This window comes from Brugia malayi, assembly GCF_000002995.4.
Source record: "Brugia malayi strain FR3 genome assembly, contig: Bm_v4_Chr3_scaffold_001, whole genome shotgun sequence".
NCBI classification, from domain to species: domain Eukaryota; kingdom Metazoa; phylum Nematoda; class Chromadorea; order Rhabditida; family Onchocercidae; genus Brugia; species Brugia malayi.
Window position 1 is genome coordinate 7,010,005 of NW_025062477.1, and position 26,583 is coordinate 7,036,587.

Sequence of the window (26,583 nt, forward strand, 5' to 3'; positions counted from 1 at the left end):
CTTGCTATTGAATGATTTGATAGATTCACTGAATGACTGGTTGGTATCGTCAGTTATAAAAATTCTATACAGTTCGGTGTGTCGAAAAACCGAAAAAATATTTATTACATACTAAATGTTCCTTTGTTATATCCCATTCTTTGAAACAGTGAATCCTTTATCTAAATCTCAAATAGTAAATGTCTTCATTGCTAATCTGCTAAGCCAGCGCACTTTCCACATCTTTAGAAATCTTCTCTAATTAGTTAATAAAAAAGAAACGATCGGTGGCAGTTTTCTCACCGTTATTCAGTAGTACCATTCTTTCCTTAGCTGTTTCAATTATTCGACTGATATTGTATAGACTCACATTTATAAAGAAAATAAACGACATTTGAGTCGATGTTGCTCGCAGACAAGAAGTAAAAGGTCCAATTCAACCTACAAACTTAAAGTAAGTCAAATGAATTTAACTAACCCAAATCATCTACTCTTCTGACCAAAAACTTCAAATTCACGACACGGTGTGTAGGTGAGTGTATTGCATTACCACCATCTCAAACACACTGCTTTTAACACTTCCGATAGTTGATATATACAAGACACAATATTTACTCCACTCTTCCATGTCACGATTAAAGTGTCTATATAAGCTGTCTGTATTGAATAACTCAGACTGTTCCAATTTTAACTGACATATCGCTGAGTTCATAATAATTAAAAAAGACTCTACAACAAACTGAAATAATTTTAATGAAAAAACAGTAAACAACAGGTACAGTTTAGTTAATCAATTAGCATTTAAAAAGAAAAGATATAAAATAATTCTCACGTGCAGAAAAAATAATAAGCCACATCAAAACTATGACATATTCCCGCGAAAAACTAGACTATAAATTGCAGTTTTTATAAATGTTATCAAATTCTGGTTAATATGCAAAAAAAAGGTAGAGGTTATTCAGCTACAAAATCGTAGAGGTTATTCAGCTACAAAATCGTGGTAAAATATGTTCACAGTGTTCATGTAATAGGCGTAGAGAGATACCCGAACAATCACTTAGATATGCAGATGAGAAAGCGCAGATAAAGAGACTTTAAAATAATGATAAAAATAAGTGACTTGCTTTTTAACTATGTACGAAAAATGAAAAGTAAGACACGTCCAATTGTTTAAATTGTAACAAAATAAAATTATAACAAAACTGTAAGAAAACGGGGTTTGCTCCATTTTCTAAACGCTTATTTTTGGATAAATGTGGCGAAAAATTAATTTTATATACGTGGTTGAGGACTGGCTTGTGCAGATGATGCTCGATAATTGATGCCCTTCCGACCACGTAATGAAGGTATTCGTGTTGGTCGATCGCTGTCTACTGAAACATCTGAGCTTCGGCTTAGTGGTCGTGACAAATCCAACATGTCACCATGAGATTCTGAGCGTGAAACAGTGCTTGAAGCATTTGGATGCCTAATTCTTGAATCTACAATTAGTAATAATAGCAAGTGGTAACATAACTTATTTTATCAAACAAGCAAAAGCTGTGCTAAAAAATATTTAAGTTTAACCTTGTCCATTTATTTCAGTTGATTTTCTATTTGATTTCGACATATCAAGTGGCGAATTGCGGCATATCGTTGACGAACGTCCAGCACCGTACATCGGCATACTGCGCTCCGTCTTTTCCCTGATCTAAAACTTATTTCGCTTATCTTTTTTTAAATCTAATCAAGGTTATGAATGAAGTTTCCTTCGTTTCTAAATTTCGTCTGGTTTTTTTTTATTTATTGACACTCTTTAAATGAAAGAGTGTTTTTAAGATTAACAATGAAGGGAGTCTCAAAAACAATTTTGAAAGCGTTGGCATGCAAGCATTCTCCAAGCTAGTTTTATTTCTTCTTTTTTTACAGTTGCTGTGTTGAAAGGAAAATTTTTGGAAAAAAAAAAAAAAATGAATTACACAAATAGAAACAAATATTAGCAGCTACTTTTGTAATCGGACCCGGAGTTGCCTGGAAACGAGACTGCAATAATGATTCCTGAAAGCGACGAATCGACGAATCACGACTTGATGTTGATCTGTCTGACTTGATAAATGTTTCTATTGTATCGTACGCATCTTTTGGTCGAACATCGTCATAGAAATTGCGTTGCAAGTCGAGATTCGTTCGTCCTTTAGCTACAAGATATACAAGTTCTATGAATGAAGACAGTTTGCAATACACATATAGAATATATTTCACATGAGAAATTTGCCAGTACTTACCACGACAAGGATCATGTTTATGTAGAAATTCTTCCAAAGCAACCCATCCACCACCTACGCGAACCATAACTGTTGATCGAAGAATGCGGACCATACGCTTAATTTGCGTTTCACCGAACTGAAAAACTTGGCACTTCAAAAATACTGTTAATAATATCTCCTATAACGTACGTAGGAAGAGAAAACATAAATATGTTTGAATTAGTCTCTTTCATCATGAAGTTTGAGTATAAGAACAACACTATCAACTTCTCCAGTGAATTATAAAGTAAGAGATTAGAGTTTTCATGATTACTTACCAAAAAAGAAATCAGCAATTAAGCTTATAGAATGGTCGAACTAATCAGAATTGACGATTACTAGTAAAAATAGAAATAAATAAAGGACATACGCGATAATGTCCATCGCTCACTTTCTGAATCTTATATCGATTAATACAGTTACATCTTTCCGTCTGCCTTACAACTTCTTCTGTGATCTTTTCATTGTCGGTCTTCTGCTTTGTCGATAGTTTCTAGATAATAAAAACACATGGCTAAAACTACATTTATCATGAGTTCAAAGAACTATTTCTTTAGTAGGATACCCTAAAACCTACTTTCGAAAACTCGGAACGAAGCTTTGCCATAAATTCTTTCGAATCAATCATTCCATCACCTTTGTCAAACTCATCCGCAACTTTCTCCATTTCTAGTCGAGTAGTAGGAAATTCTAAAATGAAATTTGAATTCGTGGTCGCTCTCGAGGAATTGAACAAAAAGCTATGAACATGAAATAAATAGTCTAAAAAAGACTCACTAGATGCTATGATACCATCAATGAAAGAAGCTCGTGGCACTCGTCCAGTTCCACTTTTATCAATTCTTCTAAATAGATCGGAAATCCGAGCTTTTCCAGAATCAGTCCATTCTAAATACCGTTCACGCCACTGCTCGAATGAGAATGACTCCAATCTTTTCACCTTAAATTTGTGGACCTAATTAAAAACCCATGATACTTAGCTTTGGTTAGGTATCAAAAAATGATGACTAAAGATAATGAAATAAAGCGTAATCAGAAAAAGTGAATAATCTCACCAATTTTGACAACCAACTTTAGGATTATGGGATAACAGCAAGAATTCAAAAATCACTATGGTTTTAATCTCCCAGAATATTTTCTTTTTCAATCGTAAATAATCATTCTTCTTTTTTTTTCATTTTGATTAAAAATCCCATACCGAAATCTATATGGATATGGCTACATGAAAAATTATACGAATGATAATATTATAATGAAAAAAGTTAACTTTAATAAAGAAGTATAACTGCAATAAGAGATTTGAAGTGAAAATTGGGAATGAAAAGCCAAAAAACTTAACCTCCTCCAAATAATCTTTCATCTCGCGTAAATGGCGACCATAATCCATTGAATCTATCCATAGTTTTTTCCATCTACTGGAGAGCTGGTCGGATTTAGGATGCTGTATAGGATGTTCATGCCTGGAAAATGACAACATATTAATTGTGAATATTAATGATTAGCATATCATAAGCATTGCAATTTTAACCGATACCTTTGTAGTGTTTTGACACCTTTCTTTTTCACTTTTTCTTCTACAGCAAACAGCTTTCGTTGACTTCTTGTTGCTTCATCAACCATTCCTTGTTTTTCCCGTAAATTTTTCTCGAATTGTTCGTGGTCCTCAATAAATCTAAAACGATAAAGAAACGATAAATTTAATGAAACTAAATTCCTCTTCCTGCTGGTTATTATGTTCATTCTCCCAATAGTTAAACACCTTTAAAAATTAAAAGTGGACCTGTTAAGAGCATCTATTTCCTGAGGCAATGATCTCCCATTTATCATCCTCAATTCAGTACTTTTTTCTTCAATGTATTTCAACAATTCAGCAATCATTTTCTCTCTCGCACGAAGTTCCCTGAGCTGCTAAAATTCAGTATTTGAGATTTTGAAAAAATCAAAGCATGGCAAAGAAATTTCGAAAGATTTTCTTCAATCTCCTTTGAAGATCATTTTCCACCGTAATTTGAACTCAAACTTAAACACATTGAAATTTCAAACATTTTCAAGTTCCATTACCTAAAAACTAATCAATTTAGAGCTGCCGGATGAATTCGAATAATCATACAAATTTATATTAAAAAATTCCATACGATAACTTTAAATGCTAACCATTTCCAAATCATCTCTTCTGTTATCGATCGCATTCATTACTTCATCCCATCGATTTTGCAACACTTTTAACCAATATTTCATTGGTTGTTCCGCAGACGGATGACATTTGGAATGTATATCTTCCCCAGTTTTCTTGATGGATTGCATTAATATCCTTTTATCATCCATTTCTTTAAGCAGCTGTGCCACTTCATCCATTTGTTCCAGAATTTCGTTTTCACCTTCAGTTTGATTCTGAAAGTGAGTTTGAATAACGCTTTCATACCTAAAGATATCTTTTTTATTTTTATTTACCCCTTTCCCCTGCTCTAGCGCATCCATTTGTACAGTTGCCAATGCTTTACAAAATTGTATCTAATATTTAAACAATATTTTTGAAACTTCTGAGTTTAGTGTTTTATTTTTTAAGTTCAAATAACCACTATCATATTGAGATTGACATATGTCAGGATCATAAGTATGTAGCTAAGAAATAGAGACAGCTTATCATGGTAAAATTTTTTCAGCGTAAATTACATTTCAATAACATTGAAAATACCTACTAAGCTCATATATTAACAATCTACTAAGTTCAGAGAAATATTAATTAATCGGCACAACTGAAATGAAATAAGCAAAAAAAAAAACACGCCTTTGTTTTTAACCTTGCTTCAATCTTCGGTAGAAAATCTAAAAAATCGTGAATTTCATCACTGAAGTTTCTGGCAGTATCGTAAGCAATTTTCAGTTGTTCCTCTCTTTTTTTTGCTAGTTCCTGTAGAAGCACCCAGTCCTCATTAACTTTCTCCACCTTCTCCTTCAGATCATTCAGGGAATCATCCGTTTCTTTTCCTAACATCTGAAGCATTAGCATTAAACGGATTGAGACAACGGTCAAATTTTGTCAACTAAGTTAGAGAAAGATGAATATAATAAAAATAAAACACAAAACAAATTATTAAAACAATTTCAACAAAACCTGCTGCGCATGCTCCTTCACTGAATTCAACGTATCTCGATGAGCATATATTTGATCCATTAATTCTTTATGTTTATCGAGTAATTTGCTTACTGTCTCCAAATCACCATATACCGAAATGGTTTCAATATTCTGCAAAATAGGCAACGACTTTTCGAGCCATTCTCGAAGTGAGGACAAGGCCTCATCAAACTGTCCACATGTCAACAACGCATCTTCGATTGACCGCTGTCTGCAATACGATATTGAATTAGCTGCATTTAATTTAATCGGTTGAACTGAAGAAACAGTGATAAAGCAATAGTGAGGAATCAAATACAACTTATTCAGTATCGCTTGAAGTTATTCTAAATTAACTAGGATTTCTCAAATCAATCAGTAAGATAATCAAAAATAAAAATTACTTCTGCAGTGTAGCATTAACAAGTTGAGTCCATCTTTCCTTCAACAATCCATTCATTAAATCGATTTCGGCTTGTTCTTCACGTGGCGCATGCTCCGAAAGTGTCTTACCACGTTTATATATTGTCTCATATACTGCTTGTCGTTCCATCAGTTCATGTTGGAATTTCCGATGCTTCGCCAGGTCAGTTCGCAACCGATCACCACATGCCGTCTAAACATGATATTAATCACTATCAAAAAATCTGGAACCTGATTAATAACAAGAAAAAGTGCTTCTCCGCACAATCCAAATCTGATTTACTTTCACATAGTTACTGACTAATAATGTTAATTACTGCTTCTATTTAACTAAGGAAAAAAAATGCTAAAGACCGAGACATGAATCTGAGAAGCTGGAAATTCGAAACTCTTTGATTAAAACATTTACTCACACATTAGTCTTGGAAAACCATGAATTTTTTTTTTTTTTTTTTTTTATTTAGCTTCATTTCTTAACAAAAACCATTTACTGAGAATCCAACAATCGCAAAGAATTTTGTTTATAGATACAGAGAAATTGATGTCTAAGTGAACAAACGTCAGCTTGTTTGTCTGGGGGAAATGTGCTTTTATACATAAATAATGAATACCTGCGCATACTGATCATCAATCCATTTAAGGCTTGAAGTTATCGAGTCGATTACTTGAGCATGTGACTCGAAGTAATATCGTGCTTCCTGTAATGCGAGATCTAATTGTTTCATTCTATCGGCACATCTCGAAGCAACTTTGTCGAAACGATGTTTAGCAGAAACAAGCAAGTTCTTAATTGGTATCGCATCTTTTTTTTCGCAATAATATTGCAATTTGGTGCCTTTGCTGTTCAAACCACTCATTAATTCCCGGTAGTGTGCCACCTAAAACAGCTTGAAGTTACAAATGAAAAGAGTTATCATAAAGAATGAATTTCTAGCTCACATGTGCACACCAATATAAATGGTAGTGGTATCTGCACTGCCACTATTTGTACCATCAGCCTCGGTGCACTATTTGCGATATCAGACGAAAAAAATTCATTTCAAATTCACATATCCATATGCAACAATCTTCATGTTTTTGTTACCAAAATTCTACCTCAGCTTGGAATTTCGTATGTTCATTCATTTGTTTTTCTACAGTATCAGGAATCCTCGATATGTGTTCCAAACAACCTAAATAGCTTTCTGCTGAATTTAACCAGTCATTCATTTCCGCCATAGAAGAATGAAGTTGTTCAGCTTCTGTCAATGCAATTCTCAACTTTTGCTCTCTATCACCAATCTTGTCTTGCACCTGCAGAGGAAAAAAGTTATTTGATTTTTTACTACAGAATCGATAAATATTAAATTTTTCATTACTACAGTTTAGCAATCAGTCGCTTGTCGCAAATCTACTTTGGGACAAAAAATGTTCAAATAGAATTTATTTAAAATCAAAATTTATTCAGACATATTTCTTAATTATTTACCTGAACCCACTTTTTATTCAGCTGCGCTCCCCGTTGAGCAATCCATGAATCCCGATCACCATCAGATAGATACTTCGTTGCTGTTTCCAAATGAGCTTCTAGTGAAGGTCGATTCTGTTCAATTTCGGCCTACGAAATTTTTATGGAATAACAAAATCTCCAAGAAAAAAGAAGCAGAGAGAATCAGAAAACGGAAAACCTTTAAAACAAAGAAATCATCAAGTTGTGCTTGCGCGGTTTCTGGCAAACCACCTGTTGGTTTTATATGAGACAAATCCGCATCTTTATCTTGAAGCCACATAGACCAACGATCCACTTCAATGCCTAGATTTTCAGCGACTTTCCGAGCATCATCCAACTATAATGATAAGTTTCATCTCCGCTAAAATTCCAAAATCCAAAAAAAAAAAAATCAAAAATCAAAAATCAATTGATTCTTAAATGTGACAAGATTTGATAAGAAAACGAAGAAAAAAAGACGTAAATGAAATAGATCCTTTAAGTTGTAAGCAACCAAACTTGATATAACCACATATGATTTTGAATAAGACTTATTTCTATCGATTCTTAAACATAAATAGAGAAATATAATGCTTAATCTAACATTACACTACCAGATTACTGACAATTTGACAAATTGATGCTGTCTAATCAATGAAAACTATCTCAATTTTCACGGAGTCAATCAACTCAAAATCAAGGCGTTCTGAGAAATGGCCTGAAAGTTACCACCTGCACCCAAACATCCTCCAATTTATCGACCAACATATGCCAGTTTGAGTTCAACTTATCGATCATAGGCTGCGTTGAGGTTGCACTGTTCGGATCAGCAGCAATGATACGTTTAGCAGCAGTGTTCAAAGTATCTAAGCTTGCTTCATGTATTAGAATTTCATTTTGTATTACTTTATGTTTGTAAACCTCTACTTCCGCTTCCTTGAGACTGACTGGCCGAGAATTAATCTGCAATTAGTTGACTGCTAAGGTTGCAACATGCATAAGCAAACATCTAGAGTATCACGAAAAAACAAAAAAAAAAAAAAGTAGCAGCTTGCTACTGCAAAAACAATTCCAAGCATTCAAGAAAGTTATTGTTTTAGTTCCTTTCTTTTTTGCCATGTGAGAGCGTAATGAACTCCTTACAACGCATAATTTTCATGCTTTCATGGAGAAAAAATCAAAAGAAGAAAACAAACGTCATCCAAAATATGTTGCTTTTTCTCGATCCACATCAACAGTTGTTCATATGCCTGTGAAAACTGTCCCATTTCTAACAACGCTTTTTCCATTTTCTGTTGACGTTCGTTCAACAATGAGTATAACTAAACTGTTCCATGTTTAATAATAACAAATATCAGAAGCAAAATATGTGTTGGAGCAATACTGTGTTGCAGTATAATATTTAATGTCGTATTTTCAATATCTAAAAGAACAGAGGAAGTTTGAAATTCTAATTCATACTTAAATGACTTTTACCAGATAACTTTATCGAGGTGAAAAATATGACAATCCCTCTGTCTCTTCCCTTTCAAGTGGCAAATATCAGATTCATCAAATGAAATAATTTTTAAAAAAAAATTTTTCATATTTATGAAATCAAGAAATGTTATGACAAACAACTGCGGATTAGATCCTTAACTAAGGCATCTTTGCGGAGATCTGAAGAGTCGCCGTTCAAAATACTCATTTCAGAAACGTTTCCAAAATTTCACCAAAAAACTGATTTAAATCTGTATGAAAAACGGCTTAACAATGGCTAAGAAAATCATATTTAATAAATGTAAAATCAGTTCAAAAAACTTTAAATTGATTTTAATTCTTCACAGCAAAACTGCTGTCCTAAGTATACTTATGGTCAATTTACAGCAACATGCAATGTTCATATCTTAAGTGTAAAAGAATAGAATTGTACTGCTGAAGTTATGGTAAGTCGACAAACTACCATATTCATCCGTAACACATTGCCAAGCCAGCAATACATGCAGGCTCACAAATTGCTCAGTAGTTGACATATTCAATTTCTTGAACAAACGAACGGCTTCATTTTACATATAGTTTTGCCAGCAAGTAGAATCAAACATAGTAGACCAACGAACGATTTATGATATACAGTTTAACAATTAAATATAAACTAACTCGATTCCAGCGAGTACTGAGGTCATTGTTTGAAGTTCTGATGCTTGCAGACTGTTGGGCAGTACTACCAACGCAAAGGCTTGCACATAACTGATTCAACTGTTCTTTCTCCAAAGCTTTTTCGTCCAGTAACGAACGTAAATCACTCAGAGCAGCAAGCTATAAAAGATGAGATGAAATCTACAAAAAAGATTGTAAATAACTGCTTCGTTTAAGAATTGAACGTTTTAAAATGATTTCTTAAAAATTTTACAGAACTATACGCTAAATGTGTACCTCATTTCTAACATCACTCGATGATGAGCCAGTACCAGAATATAACTTGAATACTTCAGCTTCCGTTTCTTCTATCCAATTTATCAGCTTCGTTAATAAATGATGGAATTCCATTGCTTTCTCCATGGCATCAAGCAAATCTGATTCTCTGAAAATGTTTATATATTGTTCTCTGTACAATACGATATTACTAAATTGTTCCTATGAACACCTGGCTCCACCAGATAATTAATTAAACTTGAACATCTAAGACTTACTTTCGTTCGCACATACCAGTTACCATAATCCAGTTTCCTTCAATTTCATTCATTTGCTGTTCTATATGAGCTTTTTCTTCCTCGGCAACCATATTACAAAGATCACGTCCAGCGGTATGCAATTTATCCATAACTTCGGGCTTCATGTCTAGCGTCTCACTTTTAATTAACTGTAATAATGACTAAATTACTTTCTAATGTTTAACAAATAATGTATGTTGGATTCCTAGCAATTCTGAAGGAAATCTTATTTCAATTTAAAGTTTTGATAAAACAAGCAATCAACAAACTAAGAGGATGTTTTGCTGCTGCTCAATGGTTGTTGGCTCTCCAAGGGCTGGCTGTATTCCTTCAATGCGCAAACGCAATTCATTAATCGCTTTCTGATGAAACTTCAATTCGTACCAAAAATGTTCTGCTTTAGCTAACGTATCTTCCAATACATTTTCTCTTGTCGTTACACCTTCCATTAGTTCTTCCCACAAGGCATCAAGTTCTTTGATTTTAATACCGATTTCTATAGAAAAAAAGATTTCACAATTGCTATTACAAGATCTGCATGATTCATCAAACAAAACACTATTCCGTCCTATTCTATCAATAGCTACGTCCTCTTTTAAATTACTTTTTTGAAATATAATACAGTTTTTATACATTCAATTATCAACACAGTAAGTTCACCTGCAGCTCCAGTATCATTTGCTTTTGCCTGAACCAGAATCTCATGAGCATTTTCCTTCACTGATCTCAGTATACTTTCTTTATGTTTAAGCTGTTCCATTAGAGAACGATTATCCATGATTTCTGATTTGATACGCTCTGGATCGGCTAGTATTGGCTCCGGATTTCGAATCTTTAATAATTATAGTAATACGCATAAAACAATTAATCACTGAATAAAGTTGGAGATTTAGGAATTGATGGAGTATTAATGTAAATATCAATATATATACCTGCATGGCAACACCATCTAAATTCGCCACGACAATATCCAATCTATCCGTGAATTGACTATCGTGCTCAATTGCGGTTTCAAGAGCCTCAGCTCGTTGACGAACGGCATCTCGAGCAGCGAAGAATCGTTCATCTAAGCCCTCAGCTATTTTTTGAAGCTGTATTTCATCTTCTGGACCACATAATTCGCTCAAAGCACAGACATTCTTGTGAAAACGATCCATTAAAGATTTGTGTGATATAATCGAATGTTGTAATTTCTAAAAAAAGAAAAAAAAAACTATCAAGATAAAATGAGAAATTTGTTAAAAAATTCAAAGCAAGAGGCAAATGTGAAAAAAAATTAAAAAAAAATTTTGTCTAATAAAATTAAAAAACTCGCAGTATTGTGAACTTGTTGCTGCATCAAATGGTCTCGTTGATGTCCTGTTGTAACAGGTGGACAGTTTTCAATCTCATTTTCCATACTTTCTAACCAGGAATGCATTTCACCAAATGACTGATCGATTTCAAGACATAATGCCAGCGCTTGTTCCAATTTACCCAACCTTTCGCTACCCAACTGAGCTACATCAACAGATAGAGTTCGACCAGTCTTGAATGAAAATCGACATAATACTTAATGTTGTTTGATGTATGTATACATGTATTTACATATATTATAGTTCATCGTTGTTAGTAACTGCTTCTTATAAGGCTTCTATTGTTCTATTTGCTCTAAGGATAAATAACCTCAATTTTGCTTTCCAATAATAAATCTTGACCATTGGCCTCATCACCCAAAGCACGGACAACTTTATGTGCATCTGCAATTGCATCTCGCAATCGCGCTTTCATCACTGCAATATCTTCGTTCATTTGTTTTTGATTTTTGAGCTGCTTTTTAACATAGTCTGGATCAACTTCTGGTGCTGCACTCTGCAACATAAGTTAGGCTTATCGAAATATTACAGGTAATTGTTAAGTATTGTGCAAATTATTTCGTATAAACAATACTTTCAAGAAACTGAATTAAATTTCTTCGTAGAAAATTTGAAATTTTTAGTGAAAAAAGTCAGAACAAAAAAATACCAAAATGAACAACGCAAGAACTATAAATAAATCATCGAAATACACCTGCATTAAACGTTCATGAGCATCAGCAAACCATTCATTAAGATAATCTAATTCATCCAAAACTTGTCGACTTTGCTTCTCGACCGACGTTAGTTTATCACTTTTACGCGTAATCTGAAAATGATTTAATACTTGTTTTCTAGATTAACTAAAATCTGAACGTAATAACATTTTTCATCCAAAAAATTCTATTTCTTAATGAACAGCTAATTTATTCACAAGTTTTAAAAAATTATGATCTTCTGTTCAGAATATCGGCTGAAATTTCAAGTTTTATACAGTCGAAAGACCTAACTGACCTGCTCAGCAAGGTGATTAAATTTGCGCTTCATATCATCGGTCTGTATTTCCAGTTCATCCGCTCTGAAACAGACGAGATTCTGAAGCTGTTTTGAGATAACGCTAATTTTCTCAACATCAGTACGCCACTTCGTCAAATCATCTTCCATTTGAGCTAATATTGTCACTTGAGTTTCAAGTGGAGTCTGAAATACATTATTCTAGAAATGATGTAATTATTCCAAAAAAAAAAAAAAAAAAAAAAAAAACATTTCAATTTTGGGCTTCACTTGTCTTTCACAACAACTAATAAAGAGCATATCACTGCAAAAAATTATTTATATCATATCTTAGCAACAGAACGGATAATGTCAACCACAGCGTTCAGTGAGAGAACGGTAATCCTTTTGGTTACGAATCCAAAATCTTGGATTATCAACTTTTTGAGTCAAATTCTTGAATCTAAATCGGCTATTTCAATTTCATCATTGGAATCAACTCATTAGTCACAGAAACAAAAATGACTATCACTTCAAACTTCCCTGAAAGAATTTTACCAAGCATCTTATCTCTATTTTGACCATCAGTAATGTTGTATCATAACTGATACCTGATCAACAGTCTGCAAATCTTGTTCTACAGCATCCATCCACTGCTGTATAATATCATAGCCATCATGGAATTTCTCCGACAGTGGTAAAGCTTCACTCAAAATAGCAATTTTGGCATCCGTCACAGCAGTTAAATCAAGATAGCGTGCACGTAATGTTTCTATACGATTTTGGAGGGCAACTGCTTCATCGCCGGTTGTTTGTCTACATAATTCATGACCGTCTTCAACAACCATCGAGACCAGAGCTTCCTGTTTCGTTATCTCTATTGCCAACTAAAACAATAAAGAATTAAATAATAAATAATCTTCAGTTGCAAATGTTTTTCTCACCGCTCTATTACGACTTACTACATTGATACATCTTGTTTTCCTACCACAGACTTATCTCTACACAAGAAATGCTCCAATTATATAGTCCTCATAATTTTTGAAGCTATATTTATTTATAATGCAATACAGTGCAATCATACATCGGCAAGCAAAGCACTTTGCTCGTTCAGCTCTTCTGGATAGATGGAAATCGTGTCTAACTTGTCCATATCATTCTCGATCTTACCTAACCAATTCGCTAGCACGTTGGTTCGTTGCAAAAAGTTTGTTATTTCCTCACCAACCTAGAAATGAATCTTGGAGAACGAAATCCAAACGTAAAATTTTGACAAAAAAATGAGTAAAAACATTTTTTTCAGTGAGTATTAGCAAAAAATAATTTCGATAATTAAGATGCTATTATTAAAATGGTAAGACGCATGTTTTGTTTATAACCAGAATTTTCTAACTCTACTTGCTTATGCCATCATCGTAAACATCAGTTTTTTCGAAAACAAAAAAAGACTATTCAATTGCAGTTATCTATCTATCAACTGCAGACTATAGCAAGCCAGGAACCGACTTAACGAGTCAAAGAAAAAAATCTCCCCAGTCACCTGTTGCAATAAAACTCCACATTCAGCAGCCCTTATACCCAAGTTTTCATATCGTATCATATAGTTTTTAAACATTGTCTCCAACTCGGCAGCTTCTTCGTCAGACGCTAAACTTGCCAGAAGAGGACTTAGCTGCATCATCTTCTCTACATCGGTGTGTTTCATTTGAATATTTTCTTGCAATTTCTAAAACTTTGGAATAAATATCTGAATTTCAAAGCGTAAGAATACGACGATTTTCTCTTTTATCCTAATTCATTGTTATAACTAGTTTTTGCTCATCTTCTTCCGCAGTCTAACTTCATTGTTTTTTCTTTATTTGAGTGACTAAAAAAAAAAAAAAAACTTGAATAAACAAACAATGTAGAACAAAGTCACAATAGAGCATTGTAAAAAAAGGAAACCTGATGTGAATTAATTTGCTGCTGAAATTTTTCCTCATCGATTGGCACCTGCCCAAGTTCTTGTAATGCACGCTCGGTCACTTCAAGCCATGTTTTGAACGGTCCAGATATTTGCGCCCAATCCTTGGTTAGAACAATCGCATCATGCAAGCAGCTACGTCTCTCTTGCACACTTTCGACTAACATAGCGTATCTGAACATAGTTCAGTTTTAATTTATAAACGTTAAACAGTAGAAAACATTCTAAACTGGATTAAAAGCTTGTATCATTAATATAATATTTTTTATTCCCAGTCGCTCTTACGTGCTTATTTTGCAAAATATTCCGATTAATTAACTTAAAAACAATAATTGCTTGCCTTTGTGTGATATTATCTGCTTGCTCTCTCAGTCTTTCACATTTCGTAACATCTGTTATAAGTTTTATAACTTTATCAATTAATGTTTTGAAACCATCGACACTGAAAATAGTCAAAGAGATGGAAAATATATTATCAAAAATTGTCATTTTTAAATAAAGGGAAAAAATTTTTAACAGGAATATTATAATACATTATTATATTTGGCTAATACCATGGAAAAAGCATTCATGCCTTGAAGATAATTTCGAAACGGCTTCAAGTAAGTACGTATACTGTGCTTTACTCTTGGTATTTTCTGATCCCATACCTCATTTACTACAGCTATTGTATTGATAACTTACGTTTGTTGCTTTTCTTCAATGTGTTTTAGCAAAATATCATTAGCTCGAGTTTGTTCTTTAACGACTTTGTATTCGATAGAGGGCGGTCGTTGGTTCTGCAGTGATTCTTCGGTATCTTGTAGCCATACAACAAGTGCGTTATGTGCATCAGTGTAACTTCCAAGTTCTTGTAACGATGCACAAACTTGTTTTTCACGATCTGCTATCTGTTTGTTTAAAGCGTTCCAAGCACTGGTAAGTTTACTCTTCTCCTCTTCCTGAATTGAAAAAATATAACTGAAACATGTTACGCCGTAAGAACTTCACTGAATATGAAGTTGATAAATCTACAACTAAGGTGCTAATCTCAAACATATTTTGTCCTCTTTCACAATGCTCATAAAATTTCACGTCACATGTATTTTGCGCATGAGGTCCATTGACCAATATAATTCTCTAATAATACAAATTAATAATACACATTACAAATTATCTAAAGTCACTTATAAAAATCAATATTATAGTTTGTAACGATGTACCAATGATGTTGTAGAGATTCCTTCATCGGCACTTTTTATAAGATTATTGCAACTTTCCAAAACTGTAGCATAATTTTTATTAGCAGGCCGTACTTTTTCACGAAAAATTCTCAATTTCTCCTGCTCCATCCGAAGAATATTTAATTCAGTTTGAACAGGTCCTTTTAACACATCATCATTTGCAAGCTTTTCAAATTCATCTCTTAAGGCTTCTGCTTTGCTGAAATCAGCTTTTTACATAAATCGAAACATCAATATTCTTAACCAAATTTAAAAATATAGAGGAATGCATGGAAATCTGAAAAATTCAAAAGTTGACATTAGATTCTTAAATTCTTCTTATTCGAGGCAGTATAGAAAGCAGTACATCTAAATGTTGACCAAGAACACATTAATTATGTTGAATTTTACGAGGAGGAATCTCTATTTCAATATGTTCAGGAATGATATGATAATCCAGCGGCAAAATGTAACAATTCATTTCCTCACAGTCGAATGACATTGAATAGCAAAACTGAATAAGCCTAAAATCTTAACAGTTAAGAAATAATTCCTTGGTGATTCTGTTTGATTGAACATTTACAAAACTAACCAAACAAATTCTTGTGCAGCCAAAAGCGTGTTCCCAATAACACGTTTGCGTTGCATGATAGCAGCACGTTGTTTGTTGAGATCTTCTCTGATTTCGCTTACTTGTTGCATCAATGCACTTTTTTGTGCCGTTTGAGTGAAAGTGCTGCTGCTGCTACAAACCTGCTGCCATTCCAATGTCAATTCGTCCAAAACCTGAACATAAAAATGTTTCTCAAAAATTCTATCCATTTTTACATATGCAGCAATGTAAATTCTAGTGAATCCTGTAATGAACGCACATATCAAACCATGATCACATTTATCTTTAAGTTTTATGATTTAAAGGTTTCTGTCTGAGAATAGGAGTAATTATGACGATATACACGTACTGGGCTTGATGTATTATTTTATTGGATGTTGAATGATATCCTATATTTTACAACGAGAGTGGAATCAGAGTTAAAATTAAAACTACGGAAACAAAAAATAAGTCAATTAACCTTTTCTTTTTCAGCATTATTTTTCAACAATTCATCACAAACCCTACTCTGTCGTTCTAATTCTGCAACATTGCGTTCAATCGGAGGCAAAGAATCCTATAACTTTTTATCATTAAAAACAAAACCTAAAGAATCTAAAATTACTTTGTCCTACTTCATAATTCATTACAAACAAAAAATGTCGAATTGGAGAAAGCCGAATCTAAATTAAACACTTGCATCTTCAATTAAATACTCACTTCATTTACATGCCGGATCTCAGCACTTAGCAAGCTGATTTTTTGTCTCACGATATCCAGTATTTCGTCTCTCTTTTTCATTTCAAGATGTAAACCCTGGATAAGTGTTACTACTTCGGCATATTCATCACCCATTTTAAGCACATCCTTATGAAGATTTTCAGTTTCTTCATGAGTAATAACTCCTTCGACATCTTTCAAAGCCGCATGTAATTCTCGTTCTTTTTTGTGCCATTTATTCTCAAGATCATCGATAGCTGAAATCAATAATATAGAAAGAAACCAACAAATTTGAAGAACTTCTCCTTTTTGGAAAAATTTTTGCAGAAATGCAAATCAATGGGATTAGAGACCAGCAAAAATTTCAACCACTTTTGATTATGCATATGCAAAAGCATCGAATATATTTAGTGCTCCATAAAAGTAAAAGTTAAATCAATTTTTTAAAATTATTACAAAATGCTCACTTTTCAACAGAACTTCTTTTGTAATTGATGAAATGCTGTCAGCTCTTTTCAAACTTTCAGCTGTTTCTTTCGCTGCATCTAACACAATTTGCGCTTCTTCTTTCTTTTTTGAAAATTGCTTTTGGATACCCTTCTTAAAATAAGAAAATTGGATATTTTTAGAAGACAATAAATAAGATTTCATTGGTGGAAAAGCGCCTACTTCGGATTTTCCTTGCATGACGTCGTGAAAAATGTTTAATAGAAACTCAGATACATAAATGGCATCCTACCGATATTTGTGCCTTCTGCAAAATATTATTGACATCTTTCAGCAATGCTCTCAAATCTCCAGTTACATTTTCCACTTCTCTACCAAGCTTTTTCAGTGATGGTCCAGTTGTGATTACTTCCAATTTATGCAACAAAGTTTCCAACAGAGCAATTTCAAATTCATGCTTGTCAACTTCTTGTTTCATAGCAGTTAAGTTAGCTATATCACTGTCCTAAACATACCAATCTGCGTGAAAATAGACAAACATCAGAAATAAAAACTGAAAATTATCATAAAATTTTCTAAAACATTAAAATCTTCCAAGCATTGATATCGTTTTGGATTCTCATTTGGTAAACATTGAAAACTTGCAAAAATTTAATACAAAACCAGCCTTGCTTCCTGAGATTTCGTTTAACCTTAATCGATTCTCATCTACTTGCACCGTTAGAGACTTCAGTAAAGTTTCCAACTGATGTATAAGATCAGAAGCTCGCTCAGCATTTGCATGTTTTATTTTAGTTTCTTCCAATAATGGATTCCAAACGGCAGAGAGATTATCAAGAGTTGCTTTTTGTTTCGGACATCGCATTTTTTTCATCTGATTCATCAGTTTTGCTCTGGAAAGCTTACTATTTTGAAATCTAGAAAGACTTTATTGAATTTACTTCGTACAACTTGAAACTGATAAGTTACCGAAGAAATACTCTATGAAGTTGGAGATGATTAGAATTACAACGGGTTGCAATCCATGTAGTTCGAGACAAATAGTTTGTAAAAGCTATGTTATCGGCATTTTAAACCTCAACAACACTTATAATTGACAATTATGTACTGAGTATTAAACAACTCAACCATGGGATTTAACTTAAAAATTTCTATAATCTCTGGCAAACGCATCACTCAAAGCAGACACAACAAATTAAACTCTAAAGTTAAAATTACCTTAGCAAGGTAATGTCGCCTTCCATATCCAACACAACACTGTAAATTTTTCCAATTGCTGCTCGCTGTTCATTGAGTTCTGTAGAATTAACTGATAAAGGACCCAAATCAGAAAGCTGCTCCCGCATATCTTTTATCCACTTTATTGCTGCTTCGACCTCTGTCACAGTTTGGCCTTCTTCATCCTTTGTATTTGTTGCTGCTACTTTCATACTTTCTGAATAAAAAATTTGTGAATATTATTCTGATTCAGCAAAGTGATTTACCAAAAGATTGTATTTTCAAGACATTTAGTTAAAATTTGACTCAGATTACATTGATCAATTTGTAGTAGTGTCTCTCTGAAACAATAGGGATAAACAGAAACAAGTTCCAATAAAAAAGTTAGAACGAAAGAGCCTCTCATGCATTCTGATATCACCTTAGCAAAACTGAACGTACTCATAAAACAACAGGCAGGTAAAGCATATAAGAACTTTGAAAAAACTAAATAAATGGTGCGATGGTGGCAGTATGAACAGTGGTTTTTCTAGCATTAACGCTTACCTATTTTCTTATTTAATTCTTGGGCAGTTTGCAACGTTGTATTTAGCTGCTCGCGTATATCCGTTTGCAAGCTATGATCTTGCGTTATCTCGCAGATTAAATTTACAAGCTCTTTCAGTTCATCTAACTGTGGAACTATTTCGGATGATCGTATACTTGATGCATTCAGAACTTTCAATTGCTCATCAACGTCGCTTTTAGATGTTAGTGGCGAACGACTTAATTGTTCTATTGCTTCCGCAACGCCAATCAGTTGCATTCTTAAAATAGTGCATTTTAATTATCAGTTAAATTTGTCGCCTTAAATATTTCAAAAAATCATAAGCCTCAGATTTGAAAATCCTAGCTTAAACAAGTCTTAAGTAATAAGTTTTTTTTTTTTTCAGTAATAAGCTTAGTTTCATTAATAAGGTGTATAATATATCACCAAGTACATCTATTTTACATGCGTAAAAATGAAGGATGAATAAAAATATAGAATTAGAAAACTTTACTTCACATCTCGCTGCTTGCTAGAAAAATTCGAACCAAGTTCTTTAACTTTTTGAAGAGTTATTTTCTTCTTTTCCAATTTATCATGAAATGAAACCCACTGGCGATTTAATGTGTCCACCTTAAAAGAAAACTTTGATCAGAGGTTCCAATTCTTTTTAAGTTTATATTCTTTCAATAAATTATTCAATCACCTGCATGACAATCTGCTGTGCGTTTGATGGAGTTGTGCTTCTGGCCACTAAATTATGTGCCAATTCATTCACTTTACTTCGGGCTGCACCCTGATCTTCCAACTCACCTCGAAGCAACTGCAAAATTAGTAACATTTCATGGCTTATAATAAAAAAAAGGACAAAAAAATAAGTAAAAAATACGAAATAAAAACCTCAGTTTGTATAAGCTGATTGTCAATAACTTTAGGGTCAATATTAACAGTTCCAATGGCCGACATCATCCGTTCCTTTTGTGTCAACCATTTGTCAAGACTTGTTATCCCTGCAAATATTACAGCCATAAAAGTAGTATTTTGGAACGAAGGGAGATTCTCGGAGTTCTAATAAAGAAAAAAATCTTGCCTTCAAACAGCAACTCCGCGTATTCATTCCACTCCTTCAATGCTGATACCGCTTGATCCAATTTCTCCCAATCAGATTCAAGAGCTCTCTGAGAGTTCACAATATCGGCAGTTCCCGGAACAGACGGTTCACTTATCAATAAACGTGCCTTGCTTCGAATTTCCTCCATTTCTAATTGTTTCTCTTTGAGAATTTCTTCCAGCCGTTTTGCCTTTGAAATATTCGTACGAACAACGTCGTTAACAAATATTATAGGACAGTCCGTATTCTGTAAAAAAAAAAAAAAGAAAAAAGTAGTGGCATAGAGAAAGTGCACAATCTTCCTACTCGCCCAGCTCATATTGCTAACGCATAATAAGTTTGAGGAGAACAAACAGATAATTGCTGGATAAAGCAGGACAAACACAAAACTAGTCAAACTTGAATTAAGCAGCCGTTTACCTAAGTATCCCACCGTGAACTAATTTCAAGAAAGAGAAAGAAACCAATCGTTTGCTTTCATTGTTGATCCAGCGGGCAAGACTATCTCGCTGTAAGTCCCAATCTGATAACTTCGCGCTATCCATACTGATCTTTTCATCTTTTAATCGCAGAAAAGAGCCCAAAGCAGTATATTTTTGCTGCAAGGAAGACATTTCACGTAGTGTTCCTTGAACTTGCTCAGATTGTTCAACAGTTCCCTTTATTTTCATGCTGAAAAAAAGGAAATATTTTGCAGCGTAGAATTTTAGTTTATTACTTATTCCATAGAACGAGCTGTGGTGGATAACAAGTGAGGTGTAATCAGTGAATAGGCAGAAGTGTGCCTATACAAAGAGTAATTAAATTAATCAGAACCAGGATGGTTTCATGATTAATATTGCAAGCTTCTTTTGAAAACACCATCTATAACCATAACCATCACATCCCATACTACTTTCGAATATATTCAGAGTGATTGGATAGTTGTGAATATTGTTTTTTATTCCCTTTCCTATTTATAATATTGTTATTACAATTTATAATTCTTATTCGCCAACCATAACTAAAGAATAATATGATTACAAATACACTGATTTCAAAAAAAAAGTCGAACTATTTTACACAAAATAGATTATTTAAATTTCGAAAAGTTACAACCTCGTAATGCTTTCAGCTTCAACCAATTTAGAAATAGTTTCACTAAGTGTTTCAAATTCAGAGCGACAATTTTGATATTCCATTTGCAACTGCTGACATGTTGAACGTTGCTTAGCCAAATCTATCGGATTCAACGAACATTTTTCCAGAACTGAAGATACTTTAAGTTGATTCATGAGAAAATACCATTCAAATTGGCAACTTGCAAATACGCTTAAAAGTATAACTAGAAGTTCCAAATGATAATAATTACCTTGAGCTTTCGCTTCAATATCTTCTAGATTTGCAGTAAGTTTGCTTTTCAGTTCATTAGATGTTTTACACAGTTTTTTAATTTCACATCCATGACCAATAAATTCCTCAACTCGAGAAACACATTTTTTGATCGCATTATCGGTATGAGTAACCTGCAATTAACAATTTGAACAGTCATTAGATTTTTAAATGATTATGGCGCCATTAGATTGCGCGCAAAAAAGAAAAAAAAAACATCACTCACGTTTATTTTACTCATTCACTTTAGTTTGAATCGATAAAATGGTTCAAAAATCGAGGAAAGAAAACGCTGATAATTATGTAATAATTGTTAAAATTTGATTAAACATGAATGGCAACAAAATAATTCAAAATAAAAAATACGGAAAAAGGAACATTTTTTTCCAAACAATTGTCTCCAACAATGTTAGGTACGGCAAAAATCCATCTGCATTTACTTTCCATTTCTTTCCATTCGCCTTGTGCTAAATGCTTCAGTTCATTGGAAATTTCACTCAGTGAACTTATATCTGTCAGTGAAATGTTGGATAACTTCTCATTCAACAATAATAATTTCTCGTTAATCGATGTTTCCATATCGTTGAAATCAGTTAGAGCTGTGGTCAGTTCCGTAATGTTATCAGCCCAAGCCTATATATATATATATATACTCGAATAAGTACTTGAACATCGGATCTTTCCATGAATAATATCATTTATTAATGAATAAGTACTAAATACTTGAATAAATATTTGCACTTATTTTAGAAATATGGAAGAATTGAGAACATATGACCTTCGAAATCGCGAATAATGTCGCGAATTTTCTCTGAGCATCGTTACAATCACTTAGCATCTGTCGGCTAGCTACTGAATCCGGATTAGCTGCTGCTATTTTTTGAGCATCTGCTGCCAAATCGGTAAGCACTTTTCGACGTGACGAAATTTCACGTTGTCGCAACTCATTCTGATGTCGCTAAAATAAATAATTGTTCGAAATACGTCTTCTTGCCTCTTCTTGCATAAAAGGTATTCAAGAAGATGAATCTCTTTTAAAATTGGATTTTCCTATCCAGTTAACTTTCTTATCCATTTTTTTCCTATTAAGAATGTTTCAAAGCTATATTCAGCTTCAAATCTAATTCTTTCTTATAATGGACAACGGAACAAAGATCAAACAGTTACAAACCAATTCAGTTAATTTGTCTACATAGAGAGGTAATGAAATAGGTTCCGAGTACCGCTTATTTTCTTCATCTAACCAGATTATTATATTCATCACACCTTCACGAATTCCTTCCATTTTTGCTAACTTACTCCGCCATAAATCAATATTTTCCTCAATCCTTTTTTGAGCACGAGTTTTCCTGAAAGCTCTTTTATTGAAATCATGAGCATTTAAAAATACTTCTGAAAATTCAGTCAAAAATGACCCATTAAAATTTGTTTAACTCGTTAATGATGCTTGATGCTAAGTTGGCAAATGAAGCATACAACAAAATAATCTCACTACACTACAAAGGCAGTATAAAATTGAAAACATTCTTATATTATTATAGAAATATAATAGAAATAACTAAAATGTGTAAGATGAGATCCCATCAAATTAACTAAAATGAATAAGATTCGTTCCGGTGAAAATCTAACACGTGTTATCGGTAGCATTCGGAATAAAAATTATATAAATTGCAGGAATGACCTTCGTATAAGTTCCTCAATATGACGCTGATTTTCACGCGAGATACGTTCATGAGCATCAGTGCCCATAAGTGCATTGCTAAGATCTACAGCGGATCGTGTAACAGTTTCAATTTTTCCTGTCTGTTCGAATGAGACATGGTGCAATGTTTCCAACTCAGATAATCTATAATTTCCATTGTTTAAATCATTTTAAAAACTTGAGAGAGAAATGTTAGGTTTTTAAATGCTATTCTTACTTTTCAAGGAAAAAGAAATGTTATTCCCACTTTTTTGGACAAGTTTTAAATGCTGTCTTATGGATAATTAAGTTAACATTGTGAAACAGAAAGGAGAGAAAATTAACATGAAATCTTAATTGGCACCAATACCAATTCTTTGTGACTTTTTCTTCACCTTCAGAGGAAGAGATCAAAGAAAGTTAGAGAACTGTGCTTGGATCAGCTGTGGAAATAATCATAATGAATCATAGAGATTCCCACTTCAATGAAATTCTCATCACTTCCAAGCAAATCAATTGCTGTTCTTGTTTCATGGTGAAAGTCGAACTCACAACCTACGACAAATATGTAAACTAATTAATGCGTCATTTATACCACAGCTCTCTTACTTCTGCTGTTGTGTTAGATTGGAAAAGGCAGCTCCTTAATTGCTAAAAATAATGCAGCTCCTTAATTGCTAAGCAAGGAAGCTATTTTCGGTTCATATTCAAAGCATACATTAAATAACATCGAAGTACACTAAGAGGTACATCTCAAAAAGTTCACCAAATTAGTAGAGAAAATATTATCTTATTTGTTAGAAAGATGAATTCGAATAAAAATATTTGCTAGAAACTGAAATATTATCCAAGGAAACATAAATTTCTTTATAGCTGATGAACCGAAAGCTCATCCTCATGATATAGTAAATACTTACATGATGGAGCCACCATCCATGGTATTTGTGCTTCGCAAAATGCTTTCCGTTTCAGAAATTTTTCTCTCTAAACCTGTGATTGACTCGTTTAGATTTTCTACATTTTGCGTATGCGTCACTACCAGTGACTTCAGCTGACTCAAATATGCGGATAATTCATGACAATTTCGAAGTAAAATATCGTAATCAGTCTGCAAAAACTACTCTGTACATGCTTAATAATAAGCAATTTCAGCAGTGACCTATTGATTTTTTAAAACACATTTGAAAAATTGGCTTTCACCTGCAACCTAGAAATAGCACCCATTAATTCATGCGTATCTATGGACGGAAACTGAGCACTGGGATATTGTGAACGCATTTCGGTCACATAACCATCAATTTCGGATTGTATACGTGTAGATAGCGTGAAAATGTCTTTCAAATGTTCTTTTGCAGCCACCACTTCATCCAGTACTGCCTAAATATTCAGTGGAAAACTAGCTAGCACCTTTAACTAGTTCTACAGCAACCTTGCAAATCGCAATATGAATAGAAAAACGATTAAAGAAGAACTGACCAATAACTGAAAGCTATCAAATTCAATCTAGTAATCAAATGTAATCTACTTTAGCTTTCTGGCGTGACGCTTGAAACACTTGCGAGTCACCACTTTCGGCTCTGATAATGGTTAATTCTCTGGTTTTTTCATTTAGAAATGAATGCAGCAGACCTGATTCATTTGAAAATTTCAGCAACAGCTTTGTTAAAACGTTCAACCTTAACGAAAACAAATTAAAGACTCATTTATTTCATCTTATCTCATTTTTATTATTCATTATTCATTTATTTAAACTACTACAAAATGTTAAAAAATAGGAAATGATCGATGCAATATTACTCATTTACTTAAAACTACTGCAAAAGGTAAAAAATAGAAAATGATTAATGCAGAAAGGATTCAATACCTAATTACAACATTTGTTTTAAACTAATTTCTAAATAGGCTTGAATATACCTTGGAAAAATGACATCGACATGCTGCAAAAGTTGATTGTAGTTTGTTTCAAGTTTATTTCGATACTCTTTTAGACTATTAAATTGATCCGGCGTGAGAAATTCTGCGCCTTCCGTACACAAACGATCTGTTTCCTCGATATATTCTTGCACTTTGGATGCGTACGTCAACAATTCAATTCTCATTTTCTTAAAGAATAAATATCAAATACGTCGCTGTGAAGTAAACTACAAACTGATTTGAATTTCCTGTAATAACCACAAATCTAAGAAGTAATTCGTAAGATCATATTTTGAATGGAAGTATCTTGTCTGCAACTACATTCTTCCACCACCAAAAACATATAACGTAAAAAAATCTTAATGTAATCTTAATGTAAAAAAAACTCTATTATTGACTTAAAGTTGTCGAAACCTGCATTCGATCAAAAGCTGATGACACATCCTCTGACGAGGTGACCAGCCAGAAACCTTCCGAAATTGCTGTACTTATCGCACCAAATGCATTTAGAATTTCCGACATTTTTATTTGTTTTTCAGTGCATTCATTATACAAATCTTCCTGCAAATCAATATCATTAACAACTACTTACCACTTATTAAATCAAGTATCTACTCTATCTGTTCCTTAATTATTAATATTGTTTTGTCATTTTAGATAGCATAAATATGTGATAATTCCAAATTCTATAGTGAAAAAAAAAAATGCTAGTTTAGTGTGACCAATAATGAAGTAATTTTATAGGGTTTGTTACCATAATTTCTAAAAGCATTCAATTCAGACAAGAAGGATATTTTCTAAAAGTAAGCATAGTAGATGTAACGTTGAAAAGAGCAGTACCTTTCCTATCACAAAATTGCAATTGAGAAAAAAATTTCTGACAATTTACTAAACAAATCTACAATTTCTACAAATGATAAAATAAGCTAACTGCTAGAATTCAGTCTCAGAATAGATAAGATATCCCCGTAATCTGTTTTTGATGAAAATGCTTTAGAATTTACTGCTTTAGCAAACACTCTCAAAAATAATGAAAAGACTGCATAATCTTTCCACTATTCAATTCACTTTTCCACTCATATTTGAATTAAATTTGCCCAGTTTACTTCAGGTTATGACGTAAAGAGAAAATATAGTTGGAAAATTTTAATTTATAGTGAAATAACGACTCCAACTCTAATTTTTCATTAATTGATCGCCTTTTGATAAATCAGTCAATTCGGGAGACTTCATTTTTCAATCTGATTACAACTCTAAACGAATGAAAGGTGTAAAAGGACGAAGTCTACGAGGATCTGCACAGTTGAGAACACAAATTTTTTTCTTTCAATCAAATTATGGTTCATTCTCTTGCATCACCGTCACTCAGATATCTATGATGCTAGAAAAAAATTAACTGTATTCAAACATCTTCCACTACAAGCCCTTATATAAAGATTTTTCAAATGCTATGAAGTGTGATGAATTAGAAATAAGTTGATGGGATTAATATCATGAGTTTAATACAATAAATTCCTACCAAATCACTTTTTACAATATGAAATAATTCAT

General features: G+C 33.1%; 1 protein-coding gene across 1 annotated transcript; it reads right to left on the minus strand.

Moving 5' to 3' along the window:
• Positions 1-1,251: 1,251 nt before the first annotated feature.
• Positions 1,252-25,554, minus strand: Bm12835 (Uncharacterized protein; the record flags this gene model as incomplete). The annotated part of the gene is made up of 61 exons (XM_043080245.1): positions 1,252-1,460; positions 1,546-1,669; positions 1,966-2,156; positions 2,244-2,361; positions 2,635-2,757; positions 2,842-2,954; positions 3,042-3,204; positions 3,604-3,724; positions 3,799-3,936; positions 4,045-4,172; positions 4,419-4,655; positions 5,053-5,259; positions 5,380-5,611; positions 5,784-5,995; positions 6,414-6,680; positions 6,898-7,095; positions 7,271-7,399; positions 7,470-7,628; positions 8,003-8,233; positions 8,467-8,592; positions 9,407-9,565; positions 9,683-9,830; positions 9,940-10,109; positions 10,230-10,456; positions 10,621-10,792; positions 10,893-11,153; positions 11,276-11,488; positions 11,626-11,811; positions 12,010-12,123; positions 12,309-12,494; positions 12,899-13,174; positions 13,372-13,515; positions 13,828-14,013; positions 14,232-14,424; positions 14,591-14,692; positions 14,935-15,191; positions 15,453-15,672; positions 16,045-16,238; positions 16,526-16,621; positions 16,765-17,021; positions 17,232-17,364; positions 17,504-17,716; positions 17,879-18,104; positions 18,430-18,646; positions 18,976-19,235; positions 19,470-19,588; positions 19,662-19,778; positions 19,856-19,965; positions 20,046-20,313; positions 20,531-20,738; positions 21,165-21,315; positions 21,418-21,571; positions 21,816-22,070; positions 22,216-22,395; positions 22,609-22,786; positions 23,119-23,283; positions 24,036-24,226; positions 24,319-24,495; positions 24,644-24,794; positions 25,033-25,220; positions 25,447-25,554. The coding sequence occupies 61 exons, from the start codon at positions 25,552-25,554 to the stop codon at positions 1,252-1,254; spliced, it is 10,956 nt and encodes a 3,651-aa protein (XP_042936179.1).
• Between the last annotated feature and the right edge of the window lie 1,029 nt (positions 25,555-26,583).